The 27,490-nt window shown below is 41.8% G+C and overlaps 1 protein-coding gene across 3 annotated transcripts; it reads right to left on the bottom strand.

Moving 5' to 3' along the window:
- Window positions 1–173: 173 nt before the first annotated feature.
- On the bottom strand, window positions 174–27,490 carry pabpc1b (poly A binding protein, cytoplasmic 1 b). Of its 3 annotated transcripts, none has more exons than XM_041189460.1 (15): window positions 27,365–27,490; window positions 15,503–15,696; window positions 13,893–14,008; window positions 13,374–13,513; window positions 12,379–12,473; window positions 11,715–11,852; window positions 8,614–8,709; window positions 8,022–8,294; window positions 7,760–7,850; window positions 7,499–7,612; window positions 5,757–5,899; window positions 4,629–4,713; window positions 2,222–2,352; window positions 1,852–1,947; window positions 174–594 (listed from the first exon to the last, which is right to left on the bottom strand). In XM_041189460.1, exons 2-14 carry the CDS (start codon window positions 15,674–15,676, stop codon window positions 1,861–1,863), a joined length of 1,683 nt encoding a protein of 560 aa, XP_041045394.1. In that variant the 5' UTR covers window positions 15,677–15,696; window positions 27,365–27,490; the 3' UTR covers window positions 174–594; window positions 1,852–1,860. The 3 variants fall into 3 exon arrangements, with proteins under 3 accessions (XP_041045394.1, XP_041045393.1, XP_041045392.1); XM_041189459.1 differs by lacking the exon at window positions 27,365–27,490 and adding an exon at window positions 23,275–23,692 and having other exon boundaries at window positions 5,757–5,890; XM_041189458.1 differs by lacking the exon at window positions 27,365–27,490 and adding an exon at window positions 23,275–23,688.

Raw genomic sequence — 27,490 nt, 5'->3', positions numbered from 1 at the left:
AGTGTGGTTACGGAAGATTGAATGTCCTAAATCTTTGTAAAATGGGGATGTTTGTAAATAAACAAATTAACTTTTTTCTTCAAGTATAATCCAAAAGTTGAGAGAACAACTACCGTTTTCAGCAGTAAGCACGATACAGGTCACGGGCATTAAACAAGAATCCACAAGCTAAGTCATTATTCAGCATTTTTATTAAAGCAAGCATTCTATAATCCAAACGTTCAGTTTCAGTTCCTAATGCTCAACCATCAAACACACTGCCAACTAAAAACAGTGTGGATCTGCTGAGCATTTCCACAGTAATGGATTACAAAACTTTAAAGAAAGGAATGCAAACAACATTCTGTGCATAAAACACCTACCCCGGCCTAGAAAACTTTTCATTTTACAATTTTTTTTTGGTATTTTCCCATTAAGTCTAGGTTTAGCATCACTTATGCCAGACCTGGCAGTGACTTTGTTTCATAAGCTTTGAGGTTTCCTTTCTTTTTTTGTATACATTTTATATTTTGCGATGTTTTAAAGATTTTTAGCTTTTTCCAATGTTTAGAATTTTTTTCCAATAAATGCAAGCTTCATGGTCCTCCTCCTCTCCTACAAGAAAAGAAAATATCGAAATGATTTTTCAAATTCATTGTTGCAAATACATTCCATCCAAGCGTTTTAATCTAATGGATATTAGGTTTGCAAAATTTGAATTCAACAAATCTGCATAGCGCTTGAGTGAAATAAGCACATTTTAGTTATTCCACACAAAGGGAAATTGAAGTAGAGTCTTGCATCAAAAGGTGTTTTTAATTTGTTCTTAGGGTGAGCTAGGTCAGCATTTATTACCCATCCCTAATTGTCCTTGAGAAGGGTGGGTGGTGAGCTGCCTTCTTGAACCGCTGCAGGCCCTGTGGTGTAGGTACACCCACAGTGCCGTTAGGGAGGAAGTTCCAGAATTTTGTCTCAGTGACAGTGAAGGAACAGCGATATATTTCCAAGTCAGGATGGTGAGTGATTTGCAGGGGAACTTGAAGATGGTGGTTTTCCCATGTGTTGCTGCCCTTGTCCTTCTAGATGCTAGCAGTCATGGGTTTGGAAGGCCTTGTCTAAGGACTGTTGGTGATTTCTGCAGTGCATCTTGTAGATGGTACACACAATGCTGCCGCTGTGCATCACTGGTGGAGGGAGTGAATGTTTGTGGATGAGTGCAAATCAAATAAGTTTTGTCCTGGATGGTGTTGACCTTGAATGTTGTTGCAGCTGCACTCAACCAGGCAAGTGGAGAGTATTTATTCACACTCCTGACTTGTGCCTTGCAGATGGTGGACAGGCTTTGGGGAGTCAGGAGGTGAGTTACTTGCTGCAGAATTTCTAGCCTTTGACCTGGTCTTATAGCTACAGTATTTATATGGCTAGTCCAGTTCAGTTTCTGGTCAATGGCAACCCACAGGTGCTATAAACTATAGTAAAGTAGAAATATATCTTCTTCATTGCAATCAAAAATGACTCAAATTTGTCAACATATTAGCAGTGCAGCAGATGCTCCTTGTGCACATCAATGATTGTGGAATTTCTCAACTATTCTGTCCCCTAATTAGATTGCTAGAGTAAAATAAAAATGGACAACTTAGTTGTAGCTAGGATGAACTGAGCAGGCTTAAAGAGCAACTACATAGGTAAGAACTTGGGATGAAGTTCCATCTTATTTCCAACATTACCCAGCAATAGAATGAACGTAGAATATAGCTACCAGATCTTGCTGCCACAATAAAAATCAGGAGCAACATAAAGGTCAAAGGTTCTGTTACTATGAACGTAGCAACAGTTTTTTTGTGAAGGGACACTTCTTCCATTAGTACTCACCTGAAAAATTTAAACACCTGCAGCATTTGGCACAACTACTTTCTGAGCAGCCTCTTTCGCCTGATGGGCCTGCAGTACAGCGACAGCTTCGTCAACCTGAATTAGAAAAGAAAATGATCAAATCTGCGACAAAATGATTGCATTGTACGATATCATAGCCACAACTGTAGAAATGTCAAACAAATGTGAATACATTGAGCTACGAAAATCTGGACATTGAAGAATCTGAAGGCATTCTCAATATTTCTGCAGTAAATGTTAAACTGATAGCAATATATATCACAACTATGTTGTGTTTATCATTTTCTACATAAACATAATTATTAGCTAAAATAAAGGCATCTCAGATTTGAAACCAAAAGCAATTTACCTTGGAGCGCAGGGATTCTGGGGACTCCAGCATATGAAGCAATTCAGAGTTATCTATCTCGAGAAGCATCCCAGTAATTTTACCCGCCAAACTTGGGTGCATGTTCTGAATCAGGGGAAAAAGACGCTCACCTGCAAGGAAACATTTCACTGAATAACTGAGCACAATGCAAAACTAGTTGCATGTTAAGAACTTTTATATAACTTGCAGTACTAGAAAAATATCCCTTCAAATTGCGTTGACACCCCAGAGATCAGCAACTCCAAATTTTTTCAACTTTTTGCAAACTAATTGAGAACACACGTGAGAAATTGAACTCTTTCCTCTTTAGTCAACCTATGTCAGCATCACATATTCCAAAAAAATCATCAAATTTGTTAAATGCTGTGTAAAGCTTTCTTAACCAGAAGCCCCTATGGTAACATGGCCAAACAACCACTCCCACTGTGCCCCTGCATTGCACCGCAACCCCCCACCCCCTCCCCCAACACTGTCAATTAGTGCTTAATCAGAAATGGATTCAAATAAACTAAACACATTCAAAATATAACCCTTACAAACTTGTGAAACCAAACCCAAAAATCATTAGGTCCTGTGAGCGGCAGCAAGGCCCCACAGAACACCCAAACTATCAGCAAGTATCGCCACAAGTAACACAATGATATAAAACTGACAGCCATCAGTAAGAAAAACAGAATCCATATGCAGAAAAAAAATAATAAAAGGCTCAATCACATTAAGAGGCAGCCTATACGCCATTGAACAATAGAAAGAAGGTGGAAGAAACATGCAAGCAAACCTGAAAAATGGTAAAAGTTGTATTTGGCCCAGTAGACCTTCCAACTCCCCCAAAATTCCCTATATTCTGGAACCATCCCAGCAGATTGAGAGTTAGCAAATGCAACACTGCTATTCAAGAAAGGGCAGAGAGCGAAAACAGGGAACTGCAAACCAGTTAGCAAGTTATGGAATCTATTATTAAGGAAGTCTTAACAATGAACTTTGAAAAGCATCATATGATTAGAACAAGTCAAATGCAGTTTTTTATGAAAGAGAAATCCTGTTTGACAAATTTATTACGAGTTTTTTTGAGGATGTAACCAACAGGGTAGATAAAGGGGAGCCAGTAGATGTAGCATACTTGGATTTCCAAGAGGCATTCAATAAGGTGCCAAACAAAAGGTTAATACACAAGATAAGGGCTCATGGATTTGGGGATGATATATTAGCATGGATAGCTGATTGGTTAATTGACAGGAAGCAGACAGTAGGTATAAGTGGGGCACTTTCATGTTGGCTGGCTGTGACTTGTGGAGTGTCGCAAGGATCAGTTCTGAGGCCTTAGCTATTATAATTTACAATAACACTTCAGTGAAGAGACAGAGTAATTTATCTAAGGTTGCAGACAATACAAAGCTAGGTGGAATGTAAGCTGCGATGTCATCAGAGATTGTAGAAAAATAAGCAGGTTAAATGTGTGGGCAACAAGGTGGTGGATGGAGTATATAACGTGGGGAAGCAAAAGGCCACTCAATTTGGCCGTAAGAATAGAAAAACAGAATTTTTTTTTCAAAAGGCATCAAAATTGTAAATGCTGATGTTCAGAGAGACTTGGGTGTACTCATGCAAGGAACATAAGGTTAGTGTGCAGGTACAGTTAACAATTAGGAAAGTAAACAGCATATTGGTCTTTATTGCAAGGGGGTCGGAGTATAACAATAAGGGGGTCTTGTTACAATTATACAGCGCTTTGGTGAGGCCAAGCCTGGAATCCTGTGCGATTTTGGTCTCTATTTTAAGAGAAGGATATGCTTGCATTGGAGGCTGTACAACAAAGGTTCACTAGGTTGAACCCTAGGATGAGGGGTTGAGTAAATTAGTTCAATATTCTCTGGAGTTTAGAAGAATGAGAGGTGATCTCATTGAAACATTCAAAATTCTGAAGAGAATGGCAGAGTAAATACTGAGAGATTGCTTTCCCTGAATGGGGAATCTAGAACACGGGGTAGTGTCAGGATAAGGAGTCAATCATTTACGACTGAGGTGTGGAGAAATTTCTTCACTTAAAGGGTTGTCAATCTTTGGAATTCTCTACCCCAGAAGGATTATGGATGTGCCACCATGGAATACGGGGGCCGGGCTGGAAAGTGGACTTGAAGCCAAAGATCAGCCATGATATTAAACGCCTGAGCAGGCCATTTATTCTTCTCCTTTTCCTATTTCTTGCATTTTTAAATACCACTGGTTTTAACTATAATCTACTATTCTGCTAAAACAAATACATTAGGCAAGATGCCATGATCAACCACTATACTAAATTCATTATGCCAATAAGCCTGCTCACAATCATGCAGAAAGAACAATTTCCTTTTTCATTATTCTTCATTTACTTTAATTGAGTTCTTACCCAGCATCTGTTTCTGTTCTTGGGGAGGGGCAGCAGCTAGCATGGAAGCAGTCAGGGGCTCTTGGCCTTGTACATGAACTGCAGGCTGAAAAGAAGAGCGTACATCCAATAACTTATGTCATTCCATCAGACAATTATGATATTTCCGAAAAATCAAATTTAGAACAAAATTGCTTTTGGATCACTACCCATTACAGCACCAGATACATTATTTCCATGCATCTATGTGACCCAGTGGTCTCTAACTGGTAAGGGTTTGCTGATAGCTCCACAATTAAGGTTTACTGGTTGCTATGTTGATGGGGTTATTGTTGTTACCAGAATAAGCTTAAGCTGGGAGAATAGCTCAAGAACCAGCGTAAATAACAGCTGCAACTAAAAGACAATGATGTGTATAATGCCAACATTGAGCTAATTTATAACTAATTGAAACAAGCACATGGAAGCTTTAAAATACCAGCATATTTTATCCAGATTACATATTCAAAAAATGCTTATAAAAATGCTTCCATATTTGAAATTATGACAAATTGCATTCAACATGTATCACTGATTAAAGTTTACATAATGGTGCTTTTATGTAGCAAGAAACAAGACATTAGTCTTTTATGTCCCAGGACAAAGCATTTCACAATACTTCAAATGTAGTCACTACAGTAATGGGAGGGAAATGTTCAATTTACATAGAGCAAGGTTCAATAACCAGCAATGAAATAAATGCCTAGAAAATCTGTTATATTGATATGGATTTAAGGAAAAACTAGTTTAATATTTTACTCAAAGGAAAGATGGTGAAGACTCACTCAGTAATGCACTTAAGTATCAAACTAGAATATAAGCTCAAGTCTTTGGAGTGGAGCAAGACCCCACAACCTTTTGACTCATGCATGCATTACCACTGAGCCAAGGTTGACACATGACAGCATGTATATTAGGATGTGTCAAGTTTGCTGACTGGTTTACATGAAATAAGCTAATGGCTGTAAGGAGAGTACTAAGGGCACAACCAGCTTTCCTATTAGACTTAGCTCATATTGTAATCATATTCTGCATAAACTTCAACAGTTTAATTTAGGAGAACTGCAGCATAAATACTTGGGAGCAAGAACATTTGCATAGCATACATACCTGTTGCATAGCAACTGGAGGCTGAGCATTTAGATGCTGTTGAGGATTGCGTACTCCTGCAGCATATTTGTATTGTGTAAACGAACGGACACCAGGAGCAGTAGCACCAGGGCGAGGTCCCATTGTCTGTGTTGCTGTGTTGGCTTACAAGAAAATAAGGATAAAACACTCCCAAAAGTTCAAAAATCTTCAAAAGACTCTTTTGACTGCAACTGTCTGAGCTATCATGAAGTAATACAAAGGGAAATATTGGTAGCTAGTATTCTTATACTTCCTTGTTCTATTATTGGTTAGGCCACCTGGAATTCATTGGGTAATGTAATTACAGAGCTTTTCCTACAAATCATCTGTTCAGTTTCACACAAAAGAATTAGGGACAATGTCTACCCAGGGTAGAATAATGCACGTTCCATTAAGCCGAGCATAGATATTGTACCAAATCAAATGGACAGGCTTTGTTGTTATCAGGATACACAAGTAGTAAAAAATTAGTTGATGGCAATTTTCGAAGAACTTTATTTAACAATGCACTGAACGAATTGCCTTCTGCGTTGAGGAACATTATTTATCCCATGAACTCCTTGCAAAACGTTTTGGCTTTTAAGCTTTGACTTAGGATGCCCCAAAGCACTTCACAACAAATGAAATACTTCAAGTGCAGTCACTGTCATAATGCAAGGAAATGAGGCACTGCAAGCAATTAAATTAATGGCCTTGGTTTAAAGTGTTTCACTAAAAGGCAACATAAATTTCTGTGCACAATCAAGCACTATTCCCTTTCAATGGAGATGTGGCAGGTAAAACATTACCATCTTAAATTCCCAAGACGATAAACAAATATCGAGTGTAAGTTTCTAAATGCAGATAAGCTCCATTTTGAGTATAGTGATAAATGCAAGCCTTTTCAAGCACTTTGCTTCAAAATAGAAGAGCAGCTTTAAATATCCAAGTGCAACAAATTTCCTATGTATTTTAGATTTCCATTTTTTACAAATAAAACACAAGACTGATTGAGACAGTGGGATAGTTCGCTAATTGCAGAAAACAAATGGAGTTTCATCGCTGAGCCTGCATTTCTAAAGTGACTACTCTTCAAAATACTTCATTGCCTTTGAAGTGTTCGGGGTGTTGTGAGGTTGAGGTAGCCAAATTTATTTCTTTTACCTCCATCCACTACAACTACTTATGGAGGGCAAGCAGCCACAGCAAAGCTTTATGTCTCTTTAACTCCACAAATTAAAAAAGGAGGGAATAATTTGCCTACTTCTTTTAGAGAGATGGATGCACTGCCATCCCACCTTCAATTGTCTTAACTGTCATCTCACCAACTATACTGAGCTAGGGATTTGACCAGGCAATGAAAATAACTTGGTGGTTATTTAATAGAGGAGACATGGGTCTCACCTGCCTGTTGGAAAGCCAGTGAGACACCCATGTCACGGCCATATTAAGGGCCAATCAAGCACTTAACTAGGCAGTGGCCAGCCCTTCCCCGAGATCATGAACCCCAGGGGCAGCAGCCCTGCTCATTAAGAGCTGCTGGCTAATCAAGGGCCAGCAGCTCTTGAATGAACGGCAGTGCCACCGAGGAGGGCAATAAATTCCACCTATTGTTTCTAGGCTACTTTGAAGTTACAAAAGAAATGATTGGATGCACGTAGTGGAATTATATTCAACTTAAAACAGATATGCATGACCCCCTCATGACATGTACAAAAAGCACTTAAGTACAGTCAACTCACCAACACGTTGAGTGCTCATGACACGTGGCACCTGAGCAGAAGTTGGTCTCATGGAACTGAGGGTTGGTGGTCGAGGACCTGTTGGACGCATGCCACCAGGCATGCTCTGGAATGCTGGCAAAGAAGAAAACAATTTCACAGGCAATAAAATTTGAATCAGGGTGTAAACAACACATTGTCCAAATGACAATTTACGCCACACAAATGTTTATGCCTGATTAAAACAATCCATTAATACCGCTATTTTGTTCATATACTCACGTTGGGGTCTGACACTTTGAGCAGCCCATCGAGGGCTTGGCCGAAGCTGTGCAAGCTGGCCTGCTGGATAATATGCAGCACGGTTCTGAGCCTGTGCAAACAAATAGTTTAGTTAACCATTTGTCAAGCAAGCATTTTAGAAAGGCAGGTGCTAATTGTACAAGTATTCATTATTTTGTGCACTGGATAAACACTATATACTCATATGTAAAATGTGAATCTTCGCTACCAATTTTTCTTCCAGTATACAACAGACATTTACCTGAGGAATAGCTGCCATGAAGTATCCAGAGGGTGGAGCAGGCTGATAAGGATTGATAACAGGGTTTGGTACAGCCCTGACACTCGCCATTCTCTGCATGTACTGGTTTGTCAAATGAGCTTGTCGCTCTTCTTTGCGCTGAGCCAGAGCAACATACAAGGGTTTGGTACTAACGATCCGGCCATTCATTTCCGTTACAGCCTTGGTAGCCTCTTCTGGTGAGGAGAAACAAACAAACCCAAAGCCTTTGCTGCGTCCATGCTCCATCATCACCTGTACAGGTAAAATTGAGATTATTACACACTGTTGAATCACCGATTATTCCATTCATTAATCAAATTATCTGAACATTTCAAAACAGTTGTCTAGGCAATGTCTGTAGAACGGACTAAACCATGCCAACCAAGAAATCAAAAAAAGTGCCAGAGCTGAAAGCAAAATACTCAGTGCATTTAAAACTGAATTTTTAAATAAAAGTCATCTATGACTAATTTATCTCTACAACACACTGGCACAAAATGGTTCCTTGCCCAACAGGCATTATAGTAACAATGCAAGTGATTATGGAAATGATAATAAAGCAGGCTATTACCTTAGCACTGGTAATTGTGCCAAATGGTGAAAATTCTTTGCGCAGACGCTCATCATCAATACCATCATCCAGATTTTTGACGTAGAGGTTGACCCCCTGTGGAAAATGGAAAAATATCCATCAAGTTGAAATTAACTAGCTTTTAGTCACAAACATACTTCAAATAACCACTAGTACAGTATTTTCTAGATTACAGGCTACTTTCTGATCTTAACTTGTCCTTTGGACAATTAGCAGGTCCAAGGAAACTATGGATTACTTGCATGCTTAACAGAAGCAGCATGACATATACCATACATAGAGCTAAGCAGTCCCACAATCAAGTCAAAGTTCTGCAGTTCTGCCACATGCAGCCATGCATAAAGTATATCCTCAGAAATATATCCTTAATTGCATTCTCAGCAATGGTGGAGCCCAGCAAAACAGTGCAAGAAACCAAGGCTAAAAAATTTGCAACCATTGTTAGCCAAAAGTGTCAAGTAGATGGTCTATCTCAGCCTTCGCCAAGGTTCCTACCATCCTAAATATCACTCTTCAGCCAACTCAATTCACTTTCAATAATGTCCGAAAGCACTGGATATAGCAAAGGCTTAAGGTGCCTCAACAAGCTTCCAGCTGCAGTGCTGAAGATTGGATGCCAGAATTACCCCACCTTTATCCAAGCTGCTCCAGTACAGCTACAACACTGTTACCTACCTGCTAAAATGGAAAACTGCTCAGTTATCTTGTCCATTAAAATGTCAGACCATCCTATTACCGTCCCAGCAGACTTATCGCAATCAAAGTGCTGCAAGGTGCTGTTGACCATGCTACCAAGCAATACTTACTTGCCAAACTGTTTCACCAATGCTTGGGTTCGGGGTCTCCAGGCCTCACTACAACCTTAGCCGAAATATGGACCAAATGAGCTGAAAAATGTAATGCATTGCGACTGCCCTTGACATCAAGCCAACATCTGACCAAGTGTGGCCACCTTGTAAAATTAAAGGCAAGAGAGTGTGGAGAAAATATCTCCATTGTCTGGAGTCATACCTAGCCTAAGGGGAGATGGTTGTGGTTGTTGGATGTCAATCATCTCAGCCCGCCCCAGGACATCAATGAAGGAGTTCCCCAGGGCAGTGTCCTAGGCCCAGCCATCTTAAGCTGCTTCAACAATCTTGCCTCCACAAGGTCAGAAGTGGGAATATTTAACGACAATTGTAGATTTCAGTTTTGTTTGCAATTCCAGATAAAGCAGTTCGTGATAGCATGTAGCGAAACCTGGACAGCATCCAAGCTTCAGCTAAGTAGGAAGTAACATGGGTATCAATTTTTTTTTAATTTGGTCATGGGGGGGATGGGGGGGGTTTCACTGGCTAGGCCAGCATTTATTGCCCACCCCTAACTGCCCTTGAGAACTGAGTGGCTTGCTAAGCCATTTTCAGAGGGCATTTAAAAGTCAACCACATTGCTATGGGTCTGGAGTCACATGCAGACCAGACCAGGAAAGGGCGGCAGATTTCCTTCCCTAAAGGACATTAGTGGAGCAGATGGGTTTTTACGACAATCAACAATGATTTCATGGTCAGCATTAGGCTTTTTCAATTCCAGATTTTTCCTATATATTAAATTCAAATTTCGCCAACTGCCGTGGTGGATTCGAACCCAGGTCCTCAGAGCATTTCCTGGGGTCTCTGGACGAGTCCAGTGACAATACTACTAAATCATCACCTCTCCTGAGGTGCCAGACAATAACCATCAACAAGTCTAACCACCACCCCAAGGCATTATCATCACTAAATCTCCACCAACAACCTTGGCTCACCATGACCAGAAAACTAACAGGGCCAGCCATATGAATAGCGTGGCTACAAGAGCAGGTCATAGGCTAGGTATCCTGCAGCAAGTGCTTCACCTCCTAACTCCCCACACCTTTCCACCTTCTACAAGGGACAAATCACACAAGTGTAATGGAACACTCTCCACTTGCCTGGATGAGCGTTGCTCAAGAAGCTCAACACTATCCATGGCAAAGCAGTCCACTTTGTTCAGCACCCCATCCACTACTGGTGGATCGTGGCTGTAGTACATCCACAAGATGCACTGCAGCAAATCCTTCAACTATACCTTCCAAACCAGTGACCTCTACCACCGAGAAGAACATGATCAGCAAGCACATGGAAGCAGTACCGCCTTCAAGTTACACACCATTCTAACTGCTCCTTCATGGTCTCTGGGTTAAAATCCTGAAACTCAACCCAACAGCACAGTGGGGCTACATGCAGTAGAGTGATTCAAGACCGTAGCTCACTACTGCCATCACATGGGCAACTGGGGGTATGTAATAAACACTAGGCCTTGCTAGCAATGTCCATGCCACATGTATGAAATTAAAAACAAAAAGACTTTGGGATCAGCTCTTGCTTAGTAATAGAAATGCTTATATTCACTAGAGTCATTCTGAAGACAGGATTACCTTTATTGCAATACAGAATTATCAACCTATTGTAGGTAAACGAAACTTCTTTCTTTCCCTTTGAAATAGAAACGACTTCTACAAAATGTGGGCTTCCATCAGCTCTAAAAGGTTATTCTTAGTCAACTAGGTATGTCATCAATGCCCACAGGGAACCTGTAAGTGTCATTGCATATGTCACTGAGGGGCAGCAGGTAAATGAGAAACAGGAATTGAATACCCAAATATTCAGGTCGACAACAACTAGGTCACTTTAAACCACCTTTGCTCGCAGCACTCAGCAAAAATTCTCATGGAAAAACAAACTCATTGATGGCTTATTTTAGTGTTAACTTTAAACCCACAAATTATTGACAAACCATACATTCTCTGAATCTTCGGGTGAATCTACATCTAACTAAACCAGGTCAAACTTTTCCGTCAAGATGAACCAATAGCTGAGTAATCTGTTTGTAGCTCAACAAAAATACACAACGAAAATCTAATTCTAGTAGCCATTTTGCTAAGAATAGTAAAGTGAACTACCAGAAGTGACCTTCAAACAGTTCAACACAAAGCCATATATATCAGGCACCCATTTTAAGAGATAAAACTTCACCTGCTTGAGGTCAACGAGTTTATAAACACTAGCAACTCTGCTACTCACCTGGTACCTTGTGATCCGGTCCTGTTTCATCTGTTCAAATTTGCGTTTCAGCTCTGTCTGTCGCTCTACTTTTTTCTGGGCACGGCCAACATAAACCTGTCTCCCGTTGATTTCTTTGCCATTCATCTCATCGACAGCCTAATAAATGCATACATTAATTTTAAAAAATGGGAAGGAATGGCCAGAGTGCAATTTCAGTCAATGCATAAACTGAAGGCCAAAATAATTTGTTACAGCTACAACCCACTCTTTTCTGCTAATAGTCATTAGAGGTTGAAATGTTGTATGCCTGTTAAATGACTGCATACATTATTCATACACAGATAACTCCGTGATATAATTGCTTGGTATACACCTCTGTAATCAGTGCAAAACACCAGGAGAAAAAATCCAAGTAGCCATATGCTTGGCCTCTATTAAAGCATCCCTAGTCATCACACAATTGGGCCACAATGCAATTCTCCCCCCCTTCTTTTGCACACTCAGAAATACCAACAGCACAGCTGAGACCTGGAACTTTCCAAATGGTCTTTTGCAATGGTTGGAAACCTTTGAAGGGCTAAATACTAGCAATTGAAAATTATGAACAAAATCCATTTCAGAAAAGTACTTTCCTAGACTATTCACTTGGCCTTTACAATACATTTTAACTGCAGCTACTCACCTTTTGTGCATCTTCATGCTTTTCAAAACTGACAAAGCCAAAGCCCTTAGATCTGCCACTGTCATCTGTCATGACTTTTACACTCAGGAATGCCCCTATAAAAGATTGCACAAAATACGTATTGAATTTCAGTACTGAATGTTAAAATATATTGTTACAAACTTTTGCTGGTTAATTGATTCAATGCAGTACAATTTTAAACCCAGAAATTGTTACATTCTTAAATTACCTCGCACTGCGTTTCTTGGTCAACCCTATCTCTGAAGAGTGTCAAGGGGATGGGGAAGAGACCAGTCATGCTGGTAATTAAGTGATAAAGCCAGAATCTCAGGTAATGAAAGCAGAGTTATACATAGGAATACTAAAACACCAATAAGGTAAGATATTATGATTAATAGCTACTGACCAAAATATCTTCCTGTAAACCATTAATAATTGAGAAGGAGCTTACAGTGTATGACTATAAAAACAGAATAAAAATCTGTTTACATGCCATTATCTACAGCACGCTTCTGCACCCTGGAAAGGCAGGCAACGTAGTCCTATTTGTTATAGGCTTTGATCAGAATGAGGTTTAGTGCTGTTGCTTCATAAATAGATAAATCCTACACAAGAGGATCAGCAGCCTGAAACTCTCAAAGCTGTCCTGTTTAATTTGTATGTAATTGCTACTGCTCTGTAACATCCAATGTATGCCACACAAAGACAAAAAAAAGCCATCTCAGGGATACAATCAGTACAACCATAACTATTCTTGTTACACACATTTCATGAAATACAAAATTCAAGACAAAAATGACTGTTCCAAGTACTTAAAGCACACACAGCAATGGCTCATCACAATAAATCAGCAGGAAATGCAATATAATTTTTTCATACAACACAGTTGGACGGAGTTGGGGGGAAATCAAGCGCTTTCTTGATCAAAAATCTGATAGCTGGAGTAATTGGCAAGGTCAACAAACAAAAAGGCACAAAAGTGAAAGGAAAATCACCGAATTTGTTGAAGATTTCTTTCAACCTCTCATCATCCATATCTTCCCCAAAGTTCTTGATGTACACATTGGTGAATTCCTTTGCTTTGGCTCCAAGCTCAGCTTCACGCTCTTTGCGGGATTTAAAACGACCTACAAAACTATAGAAAGCATAATGTTGAAATTAGTTGTACATAGTATTTTTTAATTCTTGTTTCTCCAAGTAACCAGGAGTGTGAGCCCTTGCTAACGCTGTCCCTTTATAGCCCAGAAATGTTGAAGCCAACTGCCACACCCCATTACCACATTAGTTCAAGTTAGCCACGTGCTTACCCAGATAAAATCAGACTTCCTGACAAATTCAAAACTAGAAGCAGGATTAAGCTTTTATCAGCATTTTTTCTGCGGTACATGGCTCTCATGGTAAAAAGCTTCCTGAAATTTAGAGTGTCAAGTCATTTGTTTCTATTTTCTGCAGTAGCCTTATTTCCAAGCCTAAAGTCTAGCAAAAATCTGGATATTTAAAATCCATATACATACACTTTACGATCGTTAAGAAGCATGCCGTTCATTTTTTCAATGGCTCGTTCTGCCGCTTCATGGGTTTCAAAATGAACAAATCCATAGCCCTTAGACCCATTTTCATCACAGACCACCTGGGGAGAACAAAATCCTTGGTCAACAATTCACAATCGAAAAGTTTATATTGGATGATTTAAATATTTTCTGTTTTACAATCGAAACTGCATTTTCTATATTGACTAATTTTTGACATGATACAACAAATTTTGTTTATACAATGCCTTTAATATAGAAAAACGTCTAAAGTTACTTCAGAGGTGTAAGTCAGATCAAAAGAGCTGTTGATCCTAAGCAGCAGTTGTTAGGAGGGGTTGATCATCAGTTTTGTCAGAGGTGGACTTGAAAAAGACTTTGAGAGGCAGAATGGTGGAGGGAAGGATTCCAGAGTGAGGCCAAGACAGCCAAAGACAGTTGCCAAAGGTGAGCTGAAAGAAGGGAGAACAAGAGCAGACAAGATATTCTGGGGTAGTTCTTGATGTGATTAAGATAGATTCAAGGCCATGAAGGGATTTGAAGATTGGAATGAGAATTTTAAATTGAAGGCATTGGAGACAGTGTAAGTTCATAAAGATAGGAGCAAGACAGGATGTGGGCAGCATAGCTTTGGATAAGCTGGCTTTTAAGGATAACAGGCCAGCCATGAGAACAATTATAAAAACAAAGTGGAGAAACTCAGCAGGTCAGACAGCATCTGTGCAGAGAGAAACAGTGTTAACATTTCAAGTCCAATGAGTCTTCTTTGGAATGGCAATTGCTGCCAGACCTGCTGAGTTTTTCCAGCACTTTATGTTTTAATTTCAGATCTCCAGCATCCACAGTATTTTGCTTTTGTTGCATGAGAACAATTGATTAGTTCCAGCCTGGAGATGACAAAAGCATGATTGAGAGTTGGGCACTTTGTGAAAACATTTATTTCAGAGACAATGGATGGAAGAGCAGCTTATTTCAATTTAACAAATTAGACTTGGGCTTAAATACAACCCTGAACATTTGGGATTCAAGTTCTGAAGGCCATTCCTTAAGCAAAACAGTTTCATCCATCTCAACATATGTGAAATACTGCCAAATTTAGTGAAGTTCCAGCTCTGGGCCTGGAAGAGTGTACAGCCCTAGTAAGGAAATCTAACAATCTGTATCAAATTCCTGTACATGAGGGTCTGTATGTGACACTGAAACATCCACATCTAGATTACACTGTTCAACTTCCAAGCACTAGAGGCAATGCGAAAAGATCCAGCTTAAAGCATGAGAGGGTGAAGAACTTGGCATTGTTTACTATAGAAGACTCGGAAAATATTCATGATTCTTAAGGAAACAGGTAAATGAAACAATAAAATGTTCATGGTTGCCAAACTCTATAACCAGGGAAATGGGCTCTAGTTTAGGAGAAGGATAGTGTACAATTTATATTAACTAATTTACACAGGTGACATGTTAACTAATTATAATACAAATTAAGGGTAAGTGCTCATTTATCTAGGCCCACTGTTCTAAAAAAAATATGGTATGGGAAACTTTGAAAATTGAAAAGATGAAAAAACATCAATTCAGGTCTCATTAATTCTCACCTTGCAAGAAAGTATGTTTCCAAAAGCTGAAAATGTGTCATATAAAGCTTTGTTATCAATGGATTTGTCCAAGTTCTTAATGAAGATGTTGCCAACTCCAGATTTCCGCAAAGATGGGTCACGTTGAGACCACATGATACGAACAGGCTTGCCTTTGATAACATCAAAGTTCATTGTATCCAAAGCACGCTCAGCTGAGGGGAGAAGACAAAAAATTTCAGTATGTAATGCTTGTTTAGATCAACAATCTGCCCAGGGGTTAAAGAACGTACAACACTGAATATCTGCAACAAAATAAATGCAGCCAGCATCTGAAGGAGTTTACATTTCAGGGGGATCAGCTTCATCGGATCATGAACCTGCCCCATTCTTGCACTGTTAGGGATGCTTGAAGACTGGACATAAAAAATAACTCTTGGGCCTTAAAGGGCACATCACAGGGAAAAAGATTTTGTACCATGTACAATATTATGATACAATCTTAGTCATGAATTATCATCATCTCACACAGCCAATTCAATCCACATTTAATAGGTTGCCTCAGAACTGAGTAGTTCTGTAAGGTTTTTCCTTGCTGCTCAACTTCCCCACCCCTAATATATATACGAATTAGTTATATACATCACTTATAAGTCAACACTGAGTCCACGGGCATGTCAGATTCACAACACAACCGATTGGATTTTGTTGTCAATGGTAATGCAATGATGATCTACTGACATCTGCAATGTGGGTTTTCTTCTTTCTCGTCAGCATGAATCTAGTGCGAAGTAAAGGGGATCTCCAGGCATGCAGCATGTGATGTCATCAAGCAGGGTAATCAGCTAATCACACTGGTGCTCTCAGTAAACCAGGAAGCAAAATGCACTTCTTCATTTTTAAATCTTATTTTACAGGAAGCAAACCAAATGATTGGGACATACACTGAGGATTAAGGCACATGCTGAAATAAATTCACATTTTAAAAAAATGTTTGATATCGTAAGAAATTTGACATTCCACAAATATAAAATTAGTTTTTCAGGGGCAGTGAAGCAGTTTAGCAGTAATTATGAGTTTAGTACGCCAAGTGTCATTGGCGATTGCTATATTTTGCTTCATTCTTTGGAGAGATGTTAATTCTCCACATCAGTCAGCCACAGATGTTAGTTCTCCCATCCCTTAATGCTTTAACATAAAATTTAAATGCTGGCAGCCATGACCCTTTCATCAACGCTGCTTATGAAGGCATGTACAATGACACGATACTCAAACTACAAGCTCTCCTTCATTTTAACCTACAATACAAAAACAAACTAAAGAATTAATAGAGCTAAGGACATCTACACTAATAATTAATCACAAACCTTTCCGCTTGTAATAAATTGCTCAATTTCTTTTCTCTAATAAAGCATTTTAATTTCATTAAATCCATTAAAAATATTAATTGCATTGGCATTCTCTATTCTTTCAAAGGGCTGCCAGACTTCTTATTCCCAGGTTTTAGTTTTAAAAAGGCATATTTTCAAGCATGTGAACACTTAATTTGAAGATATCCGCACAAATCGGGGGACACCTCCTTTCCAAGCAGAAGTTCAATTACCCAAACATCTATCTTAACTTATGAATGCCCTGCTTACTCCTATTCTTACTTCTGTACCATCTAACAATCATTTCTACAATTTGGTGACCAGAACTGTGCATTCTGCTTAAAATGGGATCTGGCTTTAAGTAATGCAGCGTACAGTCATTTCTGACTTGTACAATTTAAGCTTGTTATGGACAAAGAAATAGACAAGTTGCAAAAAATGTTTTGGACTGGGGCAAGAGCAGATTTTAAAATAAGGCAGGATCTGGCCAAGGTAGACTGGGAACAGCTTCTTGTGGGGAAATATACAAAGGACCAGTGGGGGGGGGTCGTTCAAAAAGAAAATGGGGAGGGTACAGGCTCAACATGTTCCCTCCAGGGTGATAGGAAGGAGTAACAAGCCCAGAGAACCATGGATGACCAGACATATTCAGGATATAATGAGAAGGAAAAGAGAGGCTTTTAGCAGGTACAAGGGAAGCAAATCAGCACAGGCATTAGTGGAGTACAGAAAGTGCAGGGAGGATCCTAAGGAAGCAATTAGGAGCAAAGAGGGGATATGAGAAAGCTATGGCTGGTAAAAGGAGGGAAAATCCCAAGATATTCTATAAGTATATCAATGGGAAGAAAATAACCAGGGTGGAGCCGGAGGACATCGGTAGAGTGTTGAACGAATATTTCACATCCGTCTTCACCCAAGAGAATGAGAATGAAGGTAACGAACTTGGGGAGAGAGACTGCGAGGTTCTTGAGCAAATTTACATAGGGGTGTGACATGGTATTGAAGGTGTTGGCAGGCTTAAAAGTGGACACATCTCCAGGTCTGGATGATTTTTGTCCTAGATTGAGGGAGGCAAGTGAGGAGATCGCTGGGGCTCTCACCCAAATTTTTAATTCCTCTTTGGCCACGGGGGAGGTGCCAGGGGACTGGAGAACAGCCTAATGTGGTTCTGCTATTTAAGAAGGGTTGTAGAGATAAGCCAGGGAACTACAGGCCAGTGAGTCTCACGTCAGTGGTAGGGAAACTACTGGAGAAAATTCTGAAGGAGAGAATCTATCTCCACTTGGAGAGGCAAGGTTTGATCAGGGATAGTCAGGATGGCTTTGTCAGAGGGAGGTCATGCCTAACAAATCTAATTGAATTTTTTGAGGTGGTGACCAGGTGTGTAGATGATGGTAGTGCAGTTGATGTAGTTTATATGGATTTCAGCAAAGCCTTTGACGTGGTCCCAAATGGGAGACTTATAAAGAAGGCAAATGCACATGAGATACAGGGTGGATAAGGTGGATTCAAAATTGGCTTACTTGTAGGAGACAGAGGGTGATGACAGAAGGATGCTTTATGACTGGAAGCCAGTGTCCAGTGGCGTACCACAGGCATCTGAACTGGGTCCCCTATTATTTGTCATTTATATGAATGACATAGATGACTTTGTGGGAAGGTAGGATAAATAAGTTTGCGGATGACACAAAGATTGGCCGGGTGGTTAACAGTGAGGTTGGGTGCCTTGGGCTACAGGAAGACAGACAGGATGGTCAACTGGGCAGATAAGTGGCAGATGGAATTTAACCCTGAAAAGTGTGAGGTGATACACTTCGGAAGGAGTAATTTGACAAGGAAGTATTCAATGAACAGCATGACACTAGGAAGTTCTGAGGAACAAAGGGACCTTGGCGTGTGTGTCCATAGATCTCTGAAAGGATGTGAAAAAGGCTTATGGGACACTTGCCTTTATCAATCGAGGCATAGATTACAAAAGTAGAGAGATCATGTTGGAGTTGTGTAGAACCTTGTTGAGGCCACAGCTGGAGTACTGCGTGCAGTTCTGGTCGCCACATTATAGGAAGGATGTGATCGCACTGGAGGGGGTGCAGAGGAGATTCATCAGGATGTTGCTTGGGTGAAACATTTAAGTTATGAAGGGAGGTTGGATAGACTTGGGTTGTTTTCGTTGGAGCAGAGAAGACTGAGGGGCGACCTGATCGAGATGTACAAGATTATGGGGGCATGGACAGGGTGGATAGGGAGCAGCTGTTCCCCTTAGTAGAAGGGTCAGTCACAAGGGGATACAAATTCAAGGTGAGGGGTAGGAGGTTTACCGGGGTTGTGAGGAAAAACTTTTTTACCCAGATGGTGGCGATGGTCTGGAATGCGCTGCCTGGGAGGGTGGTGGAGGTGGGTTGCCTCACATCCTTTAAAATGTACCTGGATGAGCACTTGGCACATCAAGGCTATGGACCAAGTGCTGGTAAATGGGGTTAGTTAGGTAGGTCAGGTGTTTCTCATGTATTGGTGCAGACTCAATGGGCTGAAGGGCCTCTTCTGCACAGAGATTGTGATTTTATTCCTCTTTAGATCCAATCCTGTAACATGTTCTTTTATTGAAGTTAAACATTCAGCTTTTAATTACAATGTTATTTAAAGTGATTTCGATTTACCACCTTCAGACTTAAAAGGCTGAGCAATTTTAAGTACAGGAATCCACTGTTATCATTCAGAAGGTTGGAAATTCTATGATGTAAGCATCCTATTGCTTAAACAAACAAGCTTGTGTCACAATGCTGAAAGCAACCCTAAAATAATAAAATCGGAGATGCTGAAGTATTCAACAGTTCAGGCAGCATCTGTGGAGAGGGAAGTTAACACTTCAGGCCACTGATCTTTCATCAGAATTGGAAAAAGTTAGCCAAGTACGGTAGGTGTTAAGCAAGTACATAGGCAGGGAAGGCTGGGGGCATGGAGGGTAGGAAAGAACAAGTGAAGGCCTATGATAGGGTGGAAGCCATGAGTGATTAAATGGCAAAATGGACTTGTGAAGATGCAAAAAAATGGATCTAGAGACGGTGTACATAGCAACAGCAGAATAATTAACTACTGTCCAAAAAAATGGGAGCAATGATTAGGATCTGACATTGTTCAATTCAATGTAGAGTCCAGAAGATTAACTCAAAAGATGAGGTACTGTACCTCAAGCTTGTGCTGAGTTTCACTGGAACCGTGTAAGAGGCTGAGGATATAGATGCCAGAACGGAAACGCAGCAGAGAATTGAAATGACAAGTGACTGGAAGTTCAGGAACTCGTCGGCAAGCTTAACTGACATGTTGCACAAAATGGCCACCCAGTCTGCACTTTGTGTTCCTAATGTAGAGATCTTGTGGTGCAGTGGTCCCCATCTCTAGGCCAGAAGCTCTGGGTTCAAGTCCCACTTCAGAACTTGATGGCCGCTGAAATTATGCTTATAATGTGGCCAAGCAGGTTGATTACCAGCCTGTAAATCCTTCCAATACACCTGATGGCAGGTGGTAAGAACGAGTGTTTCCTGGTTAGCCATACTGCAGAAGGCAAACACTGCAGTACTTTGCAAAGCATAATCATGGACCAATCCAATGGAAGTCCATGGCTTAGGGTTTAATATCTGAGGAGGAGGAGGAGAAATGTAGAGGAGTTCGCATTGTGAGCTGCGAATAGTCTACTAACCAGAAAGCAGTGTTTGATGCCGTGGATGGTGGCAAGGAAGGAGGTAAAAGGGCAGATGTTGTTTCTCCTCTGCTTGCATAAAAGGAGGGATCAATGATGGCGATCGAGGACACCAAAGTTTGGTAAGTAACAGTTCCTTCAGAAGACTGAAAGGGGTAGAAAGGGTGAGAAGGTAAACTTGTTTAGTGGTGACATCATGTCGGAGGCAGCAGAAATGGTGGCGGATGATCCATGATGTGAAGGGTGATGGGTGCAAGATCAGGACAATGGGAACCCTAATTGGGTGAGTGTACAGGAAATGCAATGGACACAGTTGAGAGTCCCATCAATCACAGATGAGGGGAATCCTCAATTGAGGGAAAGGGAAGGCAATATCAGAACAATGCAATTTAGATGACAGGACTAAGTTTTATCACACTATACTAAATACTGGTTTTAAACTGTTTTGCATGCATTCATCTTTTCCTTCTCCATTCTTATCTGGTTTATCTTTTTATAATTTTCTACACCTGCAGAATTGAAAAGTACTGTTCTTTTAACAGTGTTGCTTCATTGTCCCTCAAGCCCAAGGTTATGAAAACATGCCTCAAGCCCAAGTAGGGTACTCAATGTCAGGCAAAGACAGCTTGTGTGAAGAGATGCAGCTGCTGGGTCCTGGTGGTCTTCAGCATAGTGAGGTGTTTCTGCACTTGTTAGCATCTTGAATGTCATGACTTACTCTGCATTATTACGAATTTAGCCCACATTCAAATCATTTTGAACTATGAACTCATACCTAAAAGATCTACCTTCTACACTGTCAAAGCTAACTTCAGAAAGCACTTACAGCTGATAAGAGACATTTTCAATACATCACTATGATCTCTATCCAAGACACAGGACAACAGATTGGATTTGAAATCAGCTGATACATTCCTAGTTCAGATTTTTTTATTCAGAAAAGCACAGATTTTTCAACAGGCTCTATTTTCACCCTTTGGTTTCCTTCTTTGAAGGCTGTGACCCACGCTGGTTGTAGCACCAGCAGCTTCAGCCTCTTCACTCATTCTTCATGACTAAGCTAATGTCAGCATGTTAACTGTGGGAACCACTATAAAGCTCAATCCAATAAACATACATGATTGCCATGTGTTTTATCCCATTCCCCTACTATGAGATAATGGTACCTCATGGTTCACCCATCAGATCACCTAATGGAGCAGAGACCTGACCAGGGATGAGTTGGACAAGAGTCACTCAACTGTTCAACTTAGTCACAGAGGTAGCTGGTGTACAACTCACCTGATGTGACAATTAACTTCAACCCAACAGTGTTTGCTTACAGCATGCCCAGTCAGCAACTCAAAACACTAGAGCAACAGGTCAGAGGGTTAATTCTCTCAATTGCCATCCTGCTGGTTTACGTATACTGCTCTGGTTTACCTAGGCTACTGCAGAAATGTAAATCAATGCCAAAATAGATTCAGTTGCTGCATACCACTCAAGGGGCTAAGTGCATGCAATGAACTTGCCATTTACATAGCAGCTTACATGACCTCAGAATATCCCAATACATAATGTGACTTTTGATGTGTAGCTGCAGTTGTAATGTAGGAAATCATGGAAATAATTGCACACAGAAAGTTCCCCCAAATAGTATGGAGTTAAACGGCCAGATAATTTGAGTTGGTAACACTGCTTCATACAGAACCACAGGGTCTCATTTCCTTGAGGGGACTGATGGGGTCTGTTTAACAGCTCCTTCAAAAGATGGCACCCGCAGTGAAGCCCTCCCTCGACAAGTATTGTGCTGAAATATCAGTGGAGATTATCTGCACACATTGCTGAAGCAGAGTGTGAACCAAGAGCCTTCAGACAAGAGGTACAATTGTGACCACTAAGCCAAAACTGACGTGATGCAGCACTATATATTCCATGAATAATCCTATGACATGGAATTCTGCTGATGGCTCAGCAGGTTTATTCAGCCGACAGCTGAATCATTTTGATTCCTGATCTGATTTACTAGTTGACTATCAAATCAGGGGCATGGTATGCAAGCTCAGCTGACCTCAACCAGGACCCGGGGGGGGGGGGGGGGGGGGGGGGGGGGGGAGAGAGGGAGGAGGAGTCTAGGTTCCACTTCTTCACAAATTGCACCGAACCATACTGAGAAGTTTGTGCATGGAACAAACGAGTCAACTCACATGGGCACTCGGGAGCGAAGTATCAAAAGGTTGCGCTGAAATGCGATTCAATGAGCCCATTAATTAAAGGGGGGGGGGGGGGAAATACGCACGGGGCCCTCCTTCCACGCCCATGCCAAACGCACACAACTGCTGGGGAGTCAGAATATAAACTCGTTTCTGGAAGCCGCGCTTTATGAGACACACCACATGGTGGCTGCAAAAGTCGGCAACTCGGGGCCTGAATGTGTGCTCGGGCCTCGGGGCATTTAATACACACACACACATATATATATATATATATATATATATGGGGGGGGCTTCTATATCAGCCGGAGTCTGGGACTTAGGAAAAAAAAAGCTCCGGATTCTGGGGATGATTTAAACCGAACTCAAGCAGAGATAGAGAGAGAGAGAGAGTGGGGCCTGCGGCCGTTTCACGTGGTGCCGACATTTCTCCCTTCCCCAGTGTCAAGTCACCCAGACCCCCACCCACCGCCGCGTGGGAGACCCTCCGCCCTCTCCCCAGTCACCCCCCGCCACCCACACACACATACTCACCGTCGGCCGGCTGCTGAAAGTTGACATAGGCGTAGCCCAGCGAGCGGCGGGTGATCATGTCCCGGCACACGCGGATGGAGAGGATGGGCCCGGCCGGCGAGAACTTCTCGTACAGCATCGCCTCGGTCACGTCGGGGTGCAGGTCGCCCACGTAGAGCGAGGCCATGGGGTAGCTGGGGGCGCTGGGGTTCATGGCGGCGGCGGCAGCAGAGAGGGAGGAGGGGGGGAAGAGGAGGGAGAGAGAGGAGGAGGAGGAGGTGGTGGTGGAGAGAGGGGGAATGGTCACCTTTTGGGAGGAGGAGGGAAAGGGAAAAAAAAACTTCACTCACTCAAAACAAAAAAAAACTCCAGAGCCCGGGAGGAGGGGGAATCCCGGGGAGAAAATCAGCTGTTTGGGAGGGAGGGATTCAAACGGATCAAGCGTCGAGGGAAGAGGGAGAGAGAGGGGAGGCCGGAGGTGGAGTGGCGGAGAGAGAAGGGAGGGGGGGGGGGGGGTGAGGAGGGGAGATGGCGCCTGCGGCCGAGCCGGGAGGAGGAGGACGGGGGGGAGAGGGGTTGGATCCGGATGGAAGGCAGGTTTCTCTCTCTCTCTCTCTCTGTGACGATTCGGAGCGGCTTCCTCGCGGGTTCTGTCTCTCTCTCTCTCTCTCTTTCCTCCTGGTCGGCGACGTCGGTTTATTTTTAATTTGTATTTTGTTTTCTTCTCTTGGTTCCCAGACGTTGAGAAATCTTCTCGGTGATTTTTTTTTCCTCTTTTCCCCTTTTCTCTTGAGACGTTGAGACTTGGATGATTTCGGGTGTTTTCTTTTCCTTTAATTTTTTTTTTCTCTTTTTGACCCCCCCACCCCTGGCCACCCGGCTTCTTTTTTTTCTTCTTCTTCTGGAGAGGGGGGATTTTTTTTTAAATTTTTTTTTTGGGGGGGTAAGAGTTTTTTTTCCGCTTTTTTAAATTTTTTTTTTCTTTTTTTTAAATCATTTATGTATAGAGATAGAACAGAAAAGTGTGCTGACGGGAGAGCTCGGATGGAGCCTGGTGCACACGGACACACACACACACACACAGCCGGGGATCGGAGGGTCAAACCGATCAACTCGCCGTTATTTATAGCCTCGCCGCCGCGTCACTTCCGGCAGCGCACGCCTCCTCCCCGCCATTTCCTCCCTCGCACCCCCTCTTGGCCCCGCCCCCTCTCCTCCCTCTACCTCGACCTCGACCCTACACGGCGCATCGCGCCTGCGCGGCCGGCGGACGTCACAATCGCACCTCCTCCGCGCTCAGGAAAAAATAGTCCCCCCCCCCCCCCCCCCCCCCCCCCCCCCCCCCCCCCCCCCACCACCGTCTCCTTCCCGAAAAGTAATCCCATACTTTGAAATGCTCGCGAGATTTCCTCTTACGCCGTTCCGCCCCACCCCCCGCCCACCACAGGTGAGGAGGGAGTTACCTAGGGACAGGTAATATAGCCTGAAGTGGTCACCTTGATGGCTTGCCCCAGGATCTGTTTACTTAGGTAGGCCAGATTCAGCTATCAATCACTTTTACTCGCGTGCACATTTTTTCTTCCCCCCCCCCCCCCGCCCACTATCTTCAACACATGTTTTTACGTGGCCGCCTCACAGGTGTAGAACAAAACCTGCACGAAAGGACGGAGGAAATAGCCACAGGGTCCAAAACGTTGCTACTACAGCAATGTAAACTTAATATATATATATACCACAATATGCAACAGCTTTAATAGGGAAATATGCCCCAGGGCACTTCACGGAGCATCGGAAAATTTAGCACTGATCCAAATAAGGAGATATTAGGAAGGGTGACCAAAAGCTTGGTCAAAGAGGTAGGTTTTAAGGAGGGTTTTGAAATAGAAGAGGGAAAGGGTTTAAGAAGGGACTAACTTATTAAATTAATTATGAATTAAACCATTGTGTTCAGTGCACTGTCACAAACTCTGTTTCCTTGCTACTGATTCCATCCCATTCCCTGGAAATGTTCTGATGCGGAACTAGACTGTTCACAAGCTTGGTGCTATATTTGACCCCAAGGTGAGCTCCCTATCGCACATCTGCATCATCCATCATTAAGTCTAGCTTTTTCAACCTCTGTAAAACGTTGCCCGATTTTGACCTTGCCTCACTCAGCTTATCTACTTGTTACTTCTGAACATGATTATTTGAATACACTTCTGTCAAACTTGAGGTAATTCAAAAATCTGATGCCCATGCCGTAATGCGCATCAGGTCACAATTAACCTTCTCTCCTGTGCTCGGTGATCTACATCAGCTCTCAGTCAAGCGATGGGTCAATTTTAAAATTTTCATTCATGTTTTCAAAACGGTTCATGGCCTCTCTATTTATGTAATCGCCTTCAGCCCTTAACCATCTTCCTGCCCCACTAGATCTCTCTACTCTATTAATTTTGGTCTATTGAGCATTCCCAATTTTAACCACTCCACCATTGACAGTTTTTTGGCTGCTTGGACCCAAGGTTATGGGATTCCCTCCCTATATTTCTCTGCCTCTCTTTCATAAAAGAAAATAGAAACATTTACGGCAAACAAGGAGGCCATTTGTCCATTGTGTCCATGTGTTTCCTCTTTAAGGTTGCTCCTTAAAACTTATCTCTTTGACCAAGCCTTTGATCGTGTGGTCTTATGTCTCCTTATGTAGCTTAGTGTCAAATTTGTCCCGTAATGCTCCAGCAAAGACCCTTGGGATGTTTAATTACGTTAAATACACAAATAAATGCAATTTCTTGTTGAAGTTCCAAAGCATGGGGCACAGAAGGTTACAAACTCTGAAGTTTCAGGAGGGTTGTGCTTGAGGAGGATACAGCAAGGGGGAGGGAAAGGCATAAAAAGATTTAAACACAACAAGGAGAATTTTAAATTTGTGGCACTGGAGGACTGGAAGGCAATTTAGGTCAGCAGGCAAAGAGGTTATAAGTCAGCAGAGCTTGGTGTAGAATGAGATATGGGTGGCAGAGTTTCGGATGAGCTGATGTCTGTGAAGGTTGGAGGATGGGATACCATTCAGCAAAGCGTTGGAGTAGTCGGGACTAAGATGACAGAGCCATGAATGAAGATTTCAACCATATATTGGCTGAAGTAGGGGCTGAAACCAGAGAGGTGGAGGTAAGGTTTTTGAGGGACCGAATTGGGGATTGGACAGCATGGTTATGAACAATCTTTTTCTGCCTGAGCCGGCTGCCAGGGAAGTTGAAAGGAATTGGTGGGCCAAATATGGGGCAGACTTTTACGCCAGTGGGATTTTATGGTCCTGCCAAAGTTGATGCAATTTAGAATGGCCTGCCACACTTTAGGGCCCTGTCCCCGCCACGATGGTGCTGTAAAATTCTGGCAATGGAATTTTAAGTGAGGGCCAAAGACGATGGCTTTATTTCCCAATGTTTTAAGTGGAGGAAATTGTGGCTTTCCTCTGACTTTAACTGGCAGCCAGTTTTAGACTGGTGTGCTTTTGATATCAGTTCAAAATTCACCCACTGCAGGAAATTAAGTATCAGGATATTTAAACTCTCCCACTCTTCCTGGCTTCATAAGTGAAGTGACCATATTTTCTAAACTGAACTCAGGGACACAAGGGGTGGGAGCAGAGCAGAGAAGCCAGGATGGAAAATGTAGGTTGCACAGTGTAGTGAGGAGAATTTTTAGCAATATATATTTGAACAATTGCACACATATGTGGCATACAAATGCAAAATGAATGTTCATATAATTACTGTGGATGTGAAATCACACTATTGAAGCCTATTCCGATAATGTTTATAAATAACACTGTTCAGGAACATCAGTTTTTCATATCCACTGTCTATTCAGAAAATCTTTCTTCTCATTAATATCATAGCTATAGCAACTGCTATAGTGCTGGACCATTCATATTTGTCCCCGAATATAATTTTAAATCCGTTTCAACTGGACTGATATTTTCCACCTGAGGTGTGAAACGCTCTCTGTCTTGGATGATTTCAGAAATGTCTTCCCAATGAGAGACTTCAGAGCTTATTCATTAAGAAAAATACAATTTGATCCAATCTTTGCACCGTGTTGATCTCTGAAGTAAAGTAACTCAACTCACCCACAAGCTTTCACCACACCCTTGGCTTCTCCTCTGATTTTTTTGTCCCACTCATATTAAAGGATCCACTGTACCGCCAGTGACTCGTGGCTGAAACCGTTACCTCCTTATGGGATGAAACCCAAC

Source organism: Carcharodon carcharias, chromosome 6 (assembly GCF_017639515.1).
Source record: "Carcharodon carcharias isolate sCarCar2 chromosome 6, sCarCar2.pri, whole genome shotgun sequence".
In the NCBI taxonomy this organism is placed as follows: Eukaryota; Metazoa; Chordata; class Chondrichthyes; order Lamniformes; family Lamnidae; genus Carcharodon; species Carcharodon carcharias.
Note: the sequence above shows the minus strand (reverse complement) of the source record. Positions and strands in the feature narration are given on the sequence as shown.